Source organism: Haematobia irritans, chromosome 4, assembly GCF_050003625.1.
Source record: "Haematobia irritans isolate KBUSLIRL chromosome 4, ASM5000362v1, whole genome shotgun sequence".
Lineage (NCBI taxonomy): Eukaryota > Metazoa > Arthropoda > Insecta > Diptera > Muscidae > Haematobia > Haematobia irritans.
Window position 1 is genome coordinate 54,994,029 of NC_134400.1, and position 15,196 is coordinate 55,009,224.

The following is a 15,196-nucleotide window of genomic DNA, read 5'->3' on the forward strand; positions in this document are numbered from 1 at the left end:
CTTACGGCCGTATATACTTGTTTTATTTTAATTTTACCTTTTGCCGGACGGGGATTCGAACAGCGGACCACACAGTTTGTAAGGATCAAAGAAGTAGCTGATCAATTGCCCAAATCAATTGCGTGTAAGACTACACGGATGAAAAAGACTGTTTTTCATATGTTTGGCTATAAACATTATATGTTTGGAACACAAATTTTTAAACACAATATTTTTGATTGCAAGCATATAATGTTCATAAACTAGCATAACATGTTTGGGACATATATGTTAATATGTTAGAACATATTATGTTTGGGACATAAAATGTTTGTAAATATAATATGCTTGGATGCAAACATATATTAATTTAGAAATAGTCTATAAACATATATGTGTTTAGTAGCTTGGAGCGCTATTTAACAGGGAGCGATATTGAATTAAGTTGGTGGTTGTTGCTTGTTATTACAAAATTTACATTTTATTTTTCCTTGGGCAATTGATCACCTACTTCTTTGATCCTTACAAACTGTGTGGTCCGCTGTTCGAATCCCCGTCCGGCAAAAGGTAAAATTAAAATAAAAAAAATGAATAATTTCTTCTACAATGTTTGTATTACAGAAAAAGGTGCTAAGAACTACAAAATGTCTTGGAAGTGAGAAAGATGTTGTTAGCACCTATATTACCTGTTTATTTTCATAATTCATTATGATTGTAAATATATAAATAAATAAATAAAATTTTGAGCACAATATTGTTTGGGAGAATTTTTTTTAAGCATATAATATTTTTGGGTGCAAAGTGCTTCCAAACATATTATATGTTCACATTATAAAATATTGTTTTTTGGAAGACAACATTATTGAATTTGGATGCAAAAATACAAAATGTTTAGAACTTAGACTACCCAAACATATATTGTTTAGACCAATATGCTTTCAAACATATTATATATTGGAAGAGATCAAACATATAAATGTTTGGGCAATACCCAAAAATGTATATGCTTGAAGCAAAATATGTTTGGGAGTATATGTTACAGAAGCGATTTTTTATGAGGGTGTAATGACGTATGTTGATGTCTTATTCAGGTGCAATGTTGGATGATGATTCGCCTCTGTTCTTTTCTCCTCTACCAACCGCCGCTCTTCTTGATTGGCCGACCAGGCTCCAAAGACTCCATTATCTTCTACCAACCGTCTCACCTCTTTATTTGTGGACGGGGTTCTGGCTTCCTCTAAAGCCGGGGTTCCAGCTTCCTCTAAAGCCGATTTGTCGTCTTTAGCCAGATTCTCCATTATTATCGTTGTAACATCTTTTATTTGCTGATAATACTTATTTTTCACATAGTCTTCATTAGGTTTTATAATTGGTTCAAGTTTGGCATGATTGCGAGAAAACTCGTGAATGTTCGAACAACACTCCTTCATTTATTTCATTGAATATCTTACATTCTATGTTCCCAAATCGAGCTAGACTACTTAACATTACTTATCGCAACATGTTATCTATTCTTATATTAACAACCCAAAAAAGGGATCCATATGTTACTAGGTAAAAAAGAATAAGTACTATCATAAACTCTGAACCACTATCTCTTAAATATATACAAATATAAAAAGAATGCACACAAATATTTATACGTAGGATGTTTATGATTAACACACCCGAATGAAAATCATCCACACTATTTGAGTATTTGTAAGTTACTAATTTATTATGAAAAATATCAATCCTTATATACTACTTAGAACTACGTACAAACTAACATAAGATAAACAGAGAACCAGCAATAACGATGATTAGAAGCAAGTTCATAAAACATCTGCAACCATAATGAATCGGGCATGTGTATACACGCATGCGTACCATTAGTTATTTATAGATAAGCGACATGTCTTTTCCTATCATAAAACATCGTGTGTGGGAAAACCCAATAATGGATAAATAGCGAAGCAAAATGCTCGTCCTTGTCAAACATAAACGTACATGTGGTACACACATGTTACTAACTACCTAACACTCTGTTCTTATTGTCTAGACTACATATCTTTATCAGTGACAGAACTGTATTTGTTTAGAAAACTACCAAAAGTAATTTGCCATAATCGAATCTAACCAAATTTACAAAATATTATGTTTAGAAATCTAAACATTCTGCGGGCGGCGAATGACAATTACATTATTTTTTCTTGTAAGATATTTGTAGACTGTATAACATATCAATACAATAATAATGATGAGATGATGATATCAACGATGCGTTACCACTCATATGATGCCAGGATAAACCCTTAAGATGTATCGAGTTGGTCTTCAACATCCGGACTTCCTCCTTCAAATGCTCGATAATTGCTGTATGGTTTATCTGGCTGTATCCCATTTCCTCCAGCGTTGTGACGTCTTTGACTTCTTTCAGAATATAGGATGTTGAATTAAAAACTAGCTCTGATTTTCCTGCTTGTGGTGCTGTCAACACTGTAAACAAGAAACTTCTGACGCATGGCGGCTATGACTGTAGTTCCGTTCTTCTCCAGAGGTAGCGGTATCACTCGGAATATTTCTGCAGAGTTTCGTTCAACCAGGGGTATTTGCACATCTATGACAAGCTTTTCATCCACCAGTAGTCCTCTAGCTGTCATCACTTTGTAAATTGTTTGCAATACCCCCGCGGTCTCTTCACCAGGTAGACGAAGTCCTTTAGAGAGCCTCGCTCTAATCTTTGTAACCTCTGTCTGTAGTTGATTTGGGCGTATCAAATCTGGATTTACTTTCCCATGGTTTATGTCCATTAACAAGCCCATTACTCTCCTTTGCACATGCTCTACTTCCGTTAGCAAACTGTCGATCTGCCCTGTCACCATGAAAAAATTCATCGCTTCCCTGTATGGGATAAAATCTGAATTAAGCATTTCGCTTATGGTATGAACTTTCCCATGAAGCTCTTTAAATTGACCATTGATTTCTTCCATCGTCTTTTTCAATACGTTGAGAGTCGACTCAACAACTGATGTTTGCTTCTCTGTCAAATACTTCAAATTGTGCTGATTTTCGAGCAAATTTTTCATGTTATTCTCAATGCTTTCCCGATCGTCAGCATCCATAATCCCAAACAGTATATGGTAGAACGATCCGATAAACTCTAATGGAGAACGCCTTTTTCGCTGCCTTTCCTTATGAGAGAATAATAAGTGATTTTCATCTATCGCTTTCAGCCTGTTGCTCATAACGTCCAGCTGTTCTTCGCACTGACGTTCAAATGAATTCAATCGAGCACATAGAGTTTTGCATTTTTCCATACTTTCTTCCAAATGAGCCACCGTTTCAAAATATCCGTGCAAATCAAAGTACGTCACCAGATTCCAAGATGATGTAATACGTTTAATCGTACCAACTTTGTCCATATATAGCATAGTTCCATTTCCTAGCTCCTTTACAACAGCTCCAGAAACCGGTATTGCCATAGTTCGATAAGTACACGCCATCATCACCATCGCCAACCACAATATTGCCACCAGGTTTACTTTTTTATCTGGTGCCCTATGGTAATATTTACTCATATATGATTGTGACACCTGCATCTCAGTTTTATCGTCACTGTTTGCCATCACATCCAATGGACATAATTTTTGAACCGGTCTTTTCAACATGCCATTCTGCGTCTTGACTGTCACCACTCTGACCTTCTCATCTCTGCCTTCATGCACTTCAACCACATTTCCTAAAGGCCACTTTCCAGGAGCAGTATTTTCGTCCTTCACGATTACCACCTGTCCAACTTTGATGTTTGGTAAAGGTTTCTTCCATTTCACCCTTTGTTGCAGGCTACTCAAATAGTCATTACGCCATTGCTTCCAAAAATCATTCCGCATTCGCTGAACAAACTTCCGTCTGTCTAAGGAGCCAAGCTTTTCATCAGAACACCTTTCTGGAATTCCAACAGTGGCCTACCAACTAGAAAATGTCTCGGTGTCCATAGTTCACTGTGATCTATAGTGACTGGACGCAATGGACGGGAATTCAACACTGATTCTATTTGCGATAAAAACGTCGACATTTCTTCATATGTCAGCTTTGCTTCTCCAATTACTCGCCTAAGGTGATGCTTGACCGACTTCACTGCAGCCTCCCACAATCCTCCGAAGTGAGGAGCTCCCGGAGGTATAAAATACCACTGCACCCGTTCTGATGCTAAGTCATGCGCCACATTGGAGTTTTGTTGAACGGCCTTAATAAACTCCTTACCCAACTTGCGTGCGGTCCCGACAAAATTTGTGCCATTATCCGAATATATGTGGCTACTCTTTCCTCTTCTGCTGAAGAACCGCCGCAGAGCAGCTAAAAATGCATCTGACGTGAGATTGCTGACTGCCTCCAAATGCACCGCTTTTGTTGTCATGCAAACGAAAACGGCAATGTATCCCTTATAGGTTCGTTGACCTCTTCCTCTAGATCTCTTCATCTGGATTGGCCCGGCATAATCGACTCCCGTGTGGTCAAATGGATATGACACACACACTATGCGGTAGCTAAGAACGGAGCACATGCTGTTCCATACGTTACAGTTGTCAATATATACTCTTCTACCGGCCTCTTTGGATTTTCGCGCCACAATATTGTTTGGTATTCTTGGTCTTCTTTATTTACCAAAATTTGTCGATACATTTTTTCCACATCATCAACAATTACCACTTTCCAAAGCCTCCATTTTGATAATATTTGAAATATATCATGTTGTAGTTTAGGACCGACCTCCAGCACATCATTTAGACTTCTGCCATTCGACGTTCTGGCCGAAGCATCAAACACCACACGAACTTTTGTAGTGAGGTGATCTTGTCTCAAGACTGCTTGATGCAGCATGTAGTATTTAGCGCTCTTATCCTTTTCAGCTTTTCTCATATGCCCCATTTCGACATACTCTTTCATGAACTTAAGATATTCTTCTTTCAACATTCCATCTCTTATAAATCTTTTCTCCAGATTTAGCAAACGAGCTAGAGCCATTTTTCTCGACTCACCCAAGTTTGCTTCGGTCTTGAATGGCAACCGCACTACAAATCTGTTGTCTTCATTTAAATACGTTGTCGTAGTAAACAACTGCTCACATTTATCCTTTTGAAATTCATCATCATGTATCATCTCCTCCATCTCCCAAAACCGCTCCAATTCCGTTGTTACTGCCATCACCACATTTCCAGACTCACGTCCTTTAACGCTGCCGCATATTATCAGGCCAAGCGAAGTTTCTTGACCAGACAACGACCCAATTTTTACCACTCCACTTTGAATTATTTGGTGGTATAAGTCTGCGCCAATCTGATCGTCGATCCGATCTGACTTATAGAATAACGGATCCGCTAGATAGTTTCTCCATGTTTCCAATTCAATGTCCACATTGTTATCTGGTTGAGCTGAAGATAGCGTCGATAACACCATCGCCTCGATCGTATGAACCGCGTCACTCTGGAACCGTGGCTTTATCTCAATTTGTACAGTAGCTTTAGATCTTCCTACTGTTGTATTGCCAAGACCAATCAAATCAGTTAATACTTTCTTCCTTGGTAATTTTAATAACTGTGCTGCTTCCTCTGATATTGAAGTACGCTGAGAGCCTTGGTCAATTAGGGCTCTCATTAAAATTTGCTCGCCACAAGCCGATTTTACGCGTACCTGCGCTGTTGCCAATAGCGTTACTGCATTACCTTCCACTGTTATTTGTGTTCTGGAATTGGTTTTCGATGGCCCCGGTTTTGAGCTTTCTACATTATGCAGCGTAGTATGATGCTTTCCACCGCATTTTTCGCATTTATTATAAAATTTAAAACATTTCTTTTCTGCTCGATGACCCAAGCAAATTTCGCAGATCTTCATTTTTTCGGCCCATGTACATCTCTCCGCTACTTGGAGGTTAAATAACTGCCTGCAATCTATTACCTTATGTCCACTGATATGGCAATAAGCACACCCTCGCTGTGTTGTGTTGAATGCATTGATGTGCTTTTGATTTTGATTAACTTCCTTTTTGTTGTTTACCGCTTCCAAAGCCAGATATTGCTGTTCCAAAAACGCCATAACATCCTCCAGCTTCTGAACCTCTTTAGAGTTTTGGACCCATTGTTCATATTAGTAGTATTGGAATGAGAGAATGAGATCAAAGGAATGGCCAAACCGTGAAAATTACACTTCCCCCTCGCCCTCTCATACCCCCCTTGATGGCAAAATGGTGTCCAATTACACATCTCTTTTCCCCTCCCCACACCCCTTGGTCCACAAATAAGTTCTATGTGGGTGGTCTTGTCTGTCCTTATTGGCCTCTGCCATGAGACTTTTGCCTCTGCCATGAGACTTTTGCCTCTGCCCATGAGACATTTGCCTCTGCCCTTACTTTTGACTTTTGTCTCTGTCCGTCTGGAAGTTTTCCTCTATGAGTTTAAAGTTTTACCCTTGGTGATCGTCACGTCGGATCACTTTGGAGTAATTCGACACCTTTTTGCCTCTGACCATCTGCATCAAGGAAATAAAAAAAATATGAGCAATGGGAATAAATTGATGGGGAAAGGGGTTTTAATATTGGGCTTCTATTTGTTTGGTCTTTTTTTTTCATAAAATTGTCGCCTTTATTTTCTTCTCCAAGAAATTATATAATTTTGTTATTTGTTTATATTTTGGAATCTAGACTTGTGATCGTTGGAGTTTCTGTTTCTGTTTTGTTTTTTTTTTTCTTTTTTTATTTTTTCAAATGGTATGTGCAATTGGATTGAGTGAATTACGTTCCTCCTATAGTGGACAGCAGGGACCGTATTGATCTCGCACACATTTGGGAAATAAATAAATAATGTGTGTGTGTGTGTGTATGCTTGGGAATTTGTTTGTTCACTTGTGGTGTAGCCTTAAAAAAAATGAATTTGGTGTGACGTAGTAACTTCATTGTACACGCAGTTAGAAGAAGGGGGAGTTTTGTTTACGTGTTACTTTGAGACCCGTTAATGACCTTGACATAGTAAATATAATTGAGCCCATACTAAAGAACCAAATGAGTGGTTATAATCAATGTACTGAAAATTAGGTACAGTTATCATCTTAATCACTCATAGCAGGCAATTTATCTGCTATAAATAGTTGCTTGAATTTGATGGAGAATTCAGTTAAGATATTGAAATATGACGTCCAACAAGAATTTGGTGGAAACATTTAACTCATTGAGTTACAAAAATATATTAAGCATAAAGGATATGATCCCATATTCTGAATATGCTATCAAAGGAGCCTATAAGACGACTACGAGATATGGAGAAAAAATTGTATTACAATTGGATGACAGCATTTTATACCTACCAGCGAGATTTACTTCCCTTGGTGACGATGTTATGAAACTCCTGAGTGATGACTCGTTTGCTGTGGCTAAAACGCCCCTCCGTGAAGGAAGCGATAAGAATTTATTTAAGCTAGAGTTAAGACAAATGGTTCATAAAGATTCATTTTTTTCGCCATATTTATCATTAAAAAAAATCAAAAATAAATAAATAAATATGAAAAATAAGAAAGCGTATTGGTTTTGTTTTGTTTGGTTCACGACAATTAATTGAGGGAAGGGTTTCCACTCACTTCATCTGAATTCATTAAATTTTTAGTTCAGTTCTCTCCAAAAAAAAAAAAAAATTGTTTATGTCTGCTATTGCAACCGGATTAAAAAGAAACAATCCACTTACAATGCAATGAAATTAAGAGCGTTTTCTAAACAAATATTGAAAAATTGTCATACATATCCCGAATGAAAGGCTTATTAAAAAATCTTCATGTGAGGAAAAATATTTTTCTTAATTCACTCGCATTTAAATCCCAGTGCAGTTAAGAACAAAAAAATGGAAAATTTTCAACTGCAAAGCGAGATTGATGGTACCATCAATGCTGTCCTGAACTCGCCAGGATTTATGCAGTATTTGGAGTTGGACGAAACTCCAAATGTCAGTTCCCATAGTGTGAATACATCCATCCAACTACAAAGCGAGATTGATGGTGTCATCAATGCTGCCCTGCAGTCACCAGGATTTATGAAGTATTTGGAGTTGGACGAAACTCCAATTGGCAATTCCCATAGCGTGGAGACATCCATGGAGGAGGACAATACTCCAGAAAGTGTAAGGTGCGCTGTAGCCATGTCACAGGAGGTGGACATGGAAATGGAAGTGGATGAGGATCCAGGCCTTGCGGAATGTGGACAACGGTTCACAGAATCGTGGTTTGACAGCCTTAGGGAAGAACTACCGGAAAGGGCGATAGTTACCAACGTCATCATACTACCGCCTTGGAAAAACCAAGAGAGAGACACAGAATGGGGAAATCTAATAAACTCATTCATAGAGTATGATCGGCAATATCCAGCGACGGTGGACATTTTAATATAACATTTTACATGAAAATAATAGATTTTTTTTTAATCCTTAGTTGTATGTTAAGCTCTCTTGAAAATTAAAAAATAATAAAATATAGATATAGATATAAATATAAATTTATATAAGTCATTGAAGTAATAAAGAAAAAAAAATTACGCACACAAAATTTATAACACACATTTTTCCTTGAGTGAGGTCTTGTGTCACTTTCGATAGCATTTCTTTGAAATAAATACTTGAAAATTAAAAGAAAAAACTATGTTCTATGTCTGATGTAAGAAGAATTTTTAAAAGGAGTTTTCTTTATTTTTTACTTGTGATTTTGACGTCGGTCTGTAAACACGGCTTTTTGGTCTTCTCGAGTTTTTTTTGAATTTAAAAGTTAAAAATATTAGAAAAAAAAACATACAATGGCGCGTTATAACTATAGTTTTTGTCAGTGTACTTTCAACGTGAAAAAAGAGTACATACGTCACAACAAAAAACATAGTTTTGTGTGTAAAGCATTATTTAATAAATTTTACGCATTACGCTATCATTTAAAAAGTGAACACGGCGTAAAAAATAGTGTTCAAGCTGGGAGCAATACAATTGTTTCAATAAATGATTAAGTGACTAAGAAAAATCATTATTGCGAAGACTGTAGTGTATATGTTCCCATGAAAAAAGTTCATGAAAGGACAAATGAGCATAAACAAAAAATTAGCAAAAAAATTTAAGAAAACGTGAACCAAATATTAGGCTTTTTCAATGGGAGAATTACGTCTTATGAATATATAAACAAGACATCTGTTCTTCTACCGGAGGACTTTTTGAGAGAGGCAAAAAATTCACTTATTAGACTCCTAAAATCCAAACTAGATGAACACATCTGTTTAAAATTCAACATAGACCTAACAGCGGAATATGTGAAACCAGTGGTGGAGGCTATTTCCGAAGGTCCGTCATCCAGCCACAGGAAAAATGACGGTGTAAGCGAACCAACAATTATTAATCATTCTGCGAAAATGAAATTGCTTACACAGGCTGATGACGTCGAAACAGCTTTTGATGAGCAGTTAGATCGCTTAATGACCAAGCTATCAGAATTTCAGGAAAGAGATTCTGGGTAGGCGTTTCAGAAACTTATTAAGTTAGAAATTAACATAAACAAAGCTTGTCTAACCCGTGGATCACACTTTATTGAGACGCCAAAAAATTTGGCTAATAAACTCGCTTGTCTTAATATTCAAAATCGAGAGGATAACTTCTGCTTCAAATGGTGTCTGGTTGCAGCTTTATATGTAAAGCCTCTTAACAATCCTAATCGGACAACATCCTATAGAGTAGATATAAGTCAAAATCGTATACAACTGTCATCTGGTATAGAGCTTATTTTTGACGGTCTACAGTTTCCTTTGGCGCTTGCGGATATTAAAAAGTTTGAAAAAATGAATGGCGAAATAAGTGTAAATGTTTTTGGCTACGAAGGTGAGGAGGTGGTGGGACCATATTACTTAACAAAACAGGAAAAAGCTAATCACGTCAACCTCATACTTCTCTACAATGCGGACAAATTCCATTATATATTAATAACAAATATGTCAAGGTAATGTATTGAAAAAAAAAAAAAAAAAACATAAAGATTGAAAAGCTAAAATATGCTCCTTTTTTCAGATTGTTGAGTAAGCAGATAAGTGATCATAATGGAGAGATTTATATATGCAACAGCTGCTTACAACATTTTGTTCAGGAGATAACCTTGATTGCGCATAAAAGAAACTGTGGCTCTATTGTATGCAGCTTACCGCAGGGTGATAAAGCTATGGTAACATTTAAAAATTTTGAAAGGCAAATGAAAGTACCGTTCGTAGTATACGCCGGTTTTGAGTGTGCTTTAGAGCCTATAGTAGATGAACTAAATTTCTCAAACACTAAACGCATAAAAAACACATTCCATACGCATTTAGTTATCTAATTCAATGCAATTTTGATAACAATTTAAATCGTTTTCGCTTATATACGGGCGAGGATGCACCAAAAAAATTTATTGAAAACATAATGCTAGATTGTAAAGATATATACCATAAATATTTAAGAATAGTTGTACCCATGACTAACTTAACACCCGAGGAGAACGAAGATTTTGATAGAAGTATTTACTGTCATATATGTGAGCAGGAAATAGGTGAAGATAAAGTTCAAGACCATTGTCATTTAACTGGAAAATATAGAGGCGCAGCACATTCCAATTGTAATCTTCAATACAAAATACCACATTTCATTCAAATATTTTTCCATAATTTTTCATCCTATGATTGTCATCTATTTGTCAAAGATTTGGTTGAGTGTGAGGGTGAGACAACGGTAATTCCTCTAAATAAAGAGGTTTATATTGCTATGTCGCACTTTATTCCAATGGACCAAAATTATCGTCTAGAACTTCGTTTTCTGGATAGTTTCAGATTTATGTCCGCGAGCTTAGATTCCATATCCCGAAATTTGTCTGATGATATGTTTCATAACACAAAAATACATTTTCCACAACCAGCTGATTTTCTGTTGATGAAGAGGAAGGGTGTTTTTCCGTACGACTACATATCCTCATTTCATGAACTTAAGATATTCTTCTTTCAACATTCCATCTCTTATAAATCTTTTCTCCAGATTTAGCAAACGAGCTAGAGCCATTTTTCTCGACTCACCCAAGTTTGCTTCGGTCTTGAATGGCAACCGCACTACAAATCTGTTGTCTTCATTTAAATACGTTGTCGTAGTAAACAACTGCTCACATTTATCCTTTTGAAATTCATCATCATGTATCACCTCCTCCATCTCCCAAAACCGCTCCAATTCCGTTGTTACTGCCATCACCACATTTCCAGACTCACGTCCTTTAACGCTGCCGCATATTATCAGGCCAAGCGAAGTTTCTTGACCAGACAACGACCCAATTTTTACCACTCCACTTTGAATTATTTGGTGGTATAAGTCTGCGCCAATCTGATCGTCGATCCGATCTGACTTATAGAATAACGGATCCGCTAGATAGTTTCTCCATGTTTCCAATTCAATGTCCACATTGTTATCTGGTTGAGCTGAAGATAGCGTCGATAACACCATCGCCTCGATCGTATGAACCGCGTCACTCTGGAACCGTGGCTTTATCTCAATTTGTACAGTAGCTTTAGATCTTCCTACTGTTGTATTGCCAAGACCAATCAAATCAGTTAATACTTTCTTCCTTGGTAATTTTAATAACTGTGCTGCTTCCTCTGATATTGAAGTACGCTGAGAGCCTTGGTCAATTAGGGCTCTCATTAAAATTTGCTCGCCACAAGCCGATTTTACGCGTACCTGCGCTGTTGCCAATAGCGTTACTGCGTTACCTTCCACTGTTATTTGTGTTCTGGAATTGGTTTTCGATGGCCCCGGTTTTGAGCTTTCTACATTATGCAGCGTAGTATGATGCTTTCCACCGCATTTTTCGCATTTATTATAAAATTTAAAACATTTCTTTTCTGCTCGATGACCCAAGCAAATTTCGCAGATCTTCATTTTTTCGGCCCATGTACATCTCTCCGCTACTTGGAGGTTAAATAACTGCCTGCAATCTATTACCTTATGTCCACTGATATGGCAATAAGCACACCCTCGCTGTGTTGTGTTGAATGCATTGATGTGCTTTTGATTTTGATTAACTTCCTTTTTGTTGTTTACCGCTTCCAAAGCCAGATATTGCTGTTCCAAAAACGCCATAACATCCTCCAGCTTCTGAACCTCTTTAGAGTTTTGGACCCATTGTTCATATTAGTAGTATTGGAATGAGAGAATGAGATCAAAGGAATGGCCAAACCGTGAAAATTACACTTCCCCCTCGCCCTCTCATACCCCCCTTGATGGCAAAATGGTGTCCAATTACACATCTCTTTTCCCCTCCCCACACCCCTTGGTCCACAAATAAGTTCTATGTGGGTGGTCTTGTCTGTCCTTATTGGCCTCTGCCATGAGACTTTTGCCTCTGCCCATGAGACATTTGCCTCTGCCCTTACTTTTGACTTTTGTCTCTGTCCGTCTGGAAGTTTTCCTCTATGAGTTTAAAGTTTTACCCTTGGTGATCGTCACGTCGGATCACTTTGGAGTAATTCGACACCTTTTTGCCTCTGACCATCTGCATCAAGGAAATAAAAAAAATATGAGCAATGGGAATAAATTGATGGGGAAAGGGGTTTTAATATTGGGCTTCTATTTGTTTGGTCTTTTTTTTTCATAAAATTGTCGCCTTTATTTTCTTCTCCAAGAAATTATATAATTTTGTTATTTGTTTATATTTTGGAATCTAGACTTGTGATCGTTGGAGTTTCTGTTTCTGTTTTGTTTTTTTTTTTTTCTTTTTTTATTTTTTCAAATGGTATGTGCAATTGGATTGAGTGAATTACGTTCCTCCTATAGTGGACAGCAGGGACCGTATTGATCTCGCACACATTTGGGAAATAAATAAATAATGTGTGTGTGTGTGTGTATGCTTGGGAATTTGTTTGTTCACTTGTGGTGTAGCCTTAAAAAAAATGAATTTGGTGTGACGTAGTAACTTCATTGTACACGCAGTTAGAAGAAGGGGGAGTTTTGTTTACGTGTTACTTTGAGACCCGTTAATGACCTTGACATAGTAAATATAATTGAGCCCATACTAAAGAACCAAATGAGTGGTTATAATCAATGTACTGAAAATTAGGTACAGTTATCATCTTAATCACTCATAGCAGGCAATTTATCTGCTATAAATAGTTGCTTGAATTTGATGGAGAATTCAGTTAAGATATTGAAATATGACGTCCAACAAGAATTTGGTGGAAACATTTAACTCATTGAGTTACAAAAATATATTAAGCATAAAGGATATGATCCCATATTCTGAATATGCTATCAAAGGAGCCTATAAGACGACTACGAGATATGGAGAAAAAATTGTATTACAATTGGATGACAGCATTTTATACCTACCAGCGAGATTTACTTCCCTTGGTGACGATGTTATGAAACTCCTGAGTGATGACTCGTTTGCTGTGGCTAAAACGCCCCTCCGTGAAGGAAGCGATAAGAATTTATTTAAGCTAGAGTTAAGACAAATGGTTCATAAAGATTCATTTTTTTCGCCATATTTATCATTAAAAAAAATCAAAAATAAATAAATAAATATGAAAAATAAGAAAGCGTATTGGTTTTGTTTTGTTTGGTTCACGACAATTAATTGAGGGAAGGGTTTCCACTCACTTCATCTGAATTCATTAAATTTTTAGTTCAGTTCTCTCCAAAAAAAAAAAAAATTGTTTATGTCTGCTATTGCAACCGGATTAAAAAGAAACAATCCACTTACAATGCAATGAAATTAAGAGCGTTTTCTAAACAAATATTGAAAAATTGTCATACATATCCCGAATGAAAGGCTTATTAAAAAATCTTCATGTGAGGAAAAATATTTTTCTTAATTCACTCGCATTTAAATCCCAGTGCAGTTAAGAACAAAAAAATGGAAAATTTTCAACTGCAAAGCGAGATTGATGGTACCATCAATGCTGTCCTGAACTCGCCAGGATTTATGCAGTATTTGGAGTTGGACGAAACTCCAAATGTCAGTTCCCATAGTGTGAATACATCCATCCAACTACAAAGCGAGATTGATGGTGTCATCAATGCTGCCCTGCAGTCACCAGGATTTATGAAGTATTTGGAGTTGGACGAAACTCCAATTGGCAATTCCCATAGCGTGGAGACATCCATGGAGGAGGACAATACTCCAGAAAGTGTAAGGTGCGCTGTAGCCATGTCACAGGAGGTGGACATGGAAATGGAAGTGGATGAGGATCCAGGCCTTGCGGAATGTGGACAACGGTTCACAGAATCGTGGTTTGACAGCCTTAGGGAAGAACTACCGGAAAGGGCGATAGTTACCAACGTCATCATACTACCGCCTTGGAAAAACCAAGAGAGAGACACAGAATGGGGAAATCTAATAAACTCATTCATAGAGTATGATCGGCAATATCCAGCGACGGTGGACATTTTAATATAACATTTTACATGAAAATAATAGATTTTTTTTTAATCCTTAGTTGTATGTTAAGCTCTCTTGAAAATTAAAAAATAATAAAATATAGATATAGATATAAATATAAATTTATATAAGTCATTGAAGTAATAAAGAAAAAAAAATTACGCACACAAAATTTATAACACACATTTTTCCTTGAGTGAGGTCTTGTGTCACTTTCGATAGCATTTCTTTGAAATAAATACTTGAAAATTAAAAGAAAAAACTATGTTCTATGTCTGATGTAAGAAGAATTTTTAAAAGGAGTTTTCTTTATTTTTTACTTGTGATTTTGACGTCGGTCTGGAAACACGGCTTTTTGGTCTTCTCGAGTTTTTTTTGAATTTAAAAGTTAAAAATATTAGAAAAAAAAACATACAATGGCGCGTTATAACTATAGTTTTTGTCAGTGTACTTTCAACGTGAAAAAAGAGTACATACGTCACAACAAAAAACATAGTTTTGTGTGTAAAGCATTATTTAATAAATTTTACGCATTACGCTATCATTTAAAAAGTGAACACGGCGTAAAAAATAGTGTTCAAGCTGGGAGCAATACAATTGTTTCAATAAATGATTAAGTGACTAAGAAAAATCATTATTGCGAAGACTGTAGTGTATATGTTCCCATGAAAAAAGTTCATGAAAGGACAAATGAGCATAAACAAAAAATTAGCAAAAAAATTTAAGAAAACGTGAACCAAATATTAGGCTTTTTCAATGGGAGAAATACGTCTTATGAATATATAAA

General features: G+C 36.5%; 3 protein-coding genes across 3 annotated transcripts; all 3 read right to left on the reverse strand.

Annotated features, from left to right (window-relative positions):
• Nucleotides 1–3,874: 3,874 nt before the first annotated feature.
• On the reverse strand, nt 3,875–4,441 carry LOC142235404 (uncharacterized). Its single transcript, XM_075306658.1, has one exon. It carries the CDS (start codon nt 4,439–4,441, stop codon nt 3,875–3,877), a length of 567 nt encoding a protein of 188 aa, XP_075162773.1.
• Nucleotides 4,442–4,497: 56 nt separating this feature from the next.
• On the reverse strand, nt 4,498–6,054 carry LOC142235405 (uncharacterized). The gene has a single exon (XM_075306659.1). It carries the CDS (start codon nt 6,052–6,054, stop codon nt 4,498–4,500), a length of 1,557 nt encoding a protein of 518 aa, XP_075162774.1.
• Nucleotides 6,055–10,958: 4,904 nt separating this feature from the next.
• LOC142235406 (uncharacterized) lies at nt 10,959–12,113 on the reverse strand. Its single transcript, XM_075306660.1, has one exon. It carries the CDS (start codon nt 12,111–12,113, stop codon nt 10,959–10,961), a length of 1,155 nt encoding a protein of 384 aa, XP_075162775.1.
• Nucleotides 12,114–15,196: the final 3,083 nt, after the last annotated feature.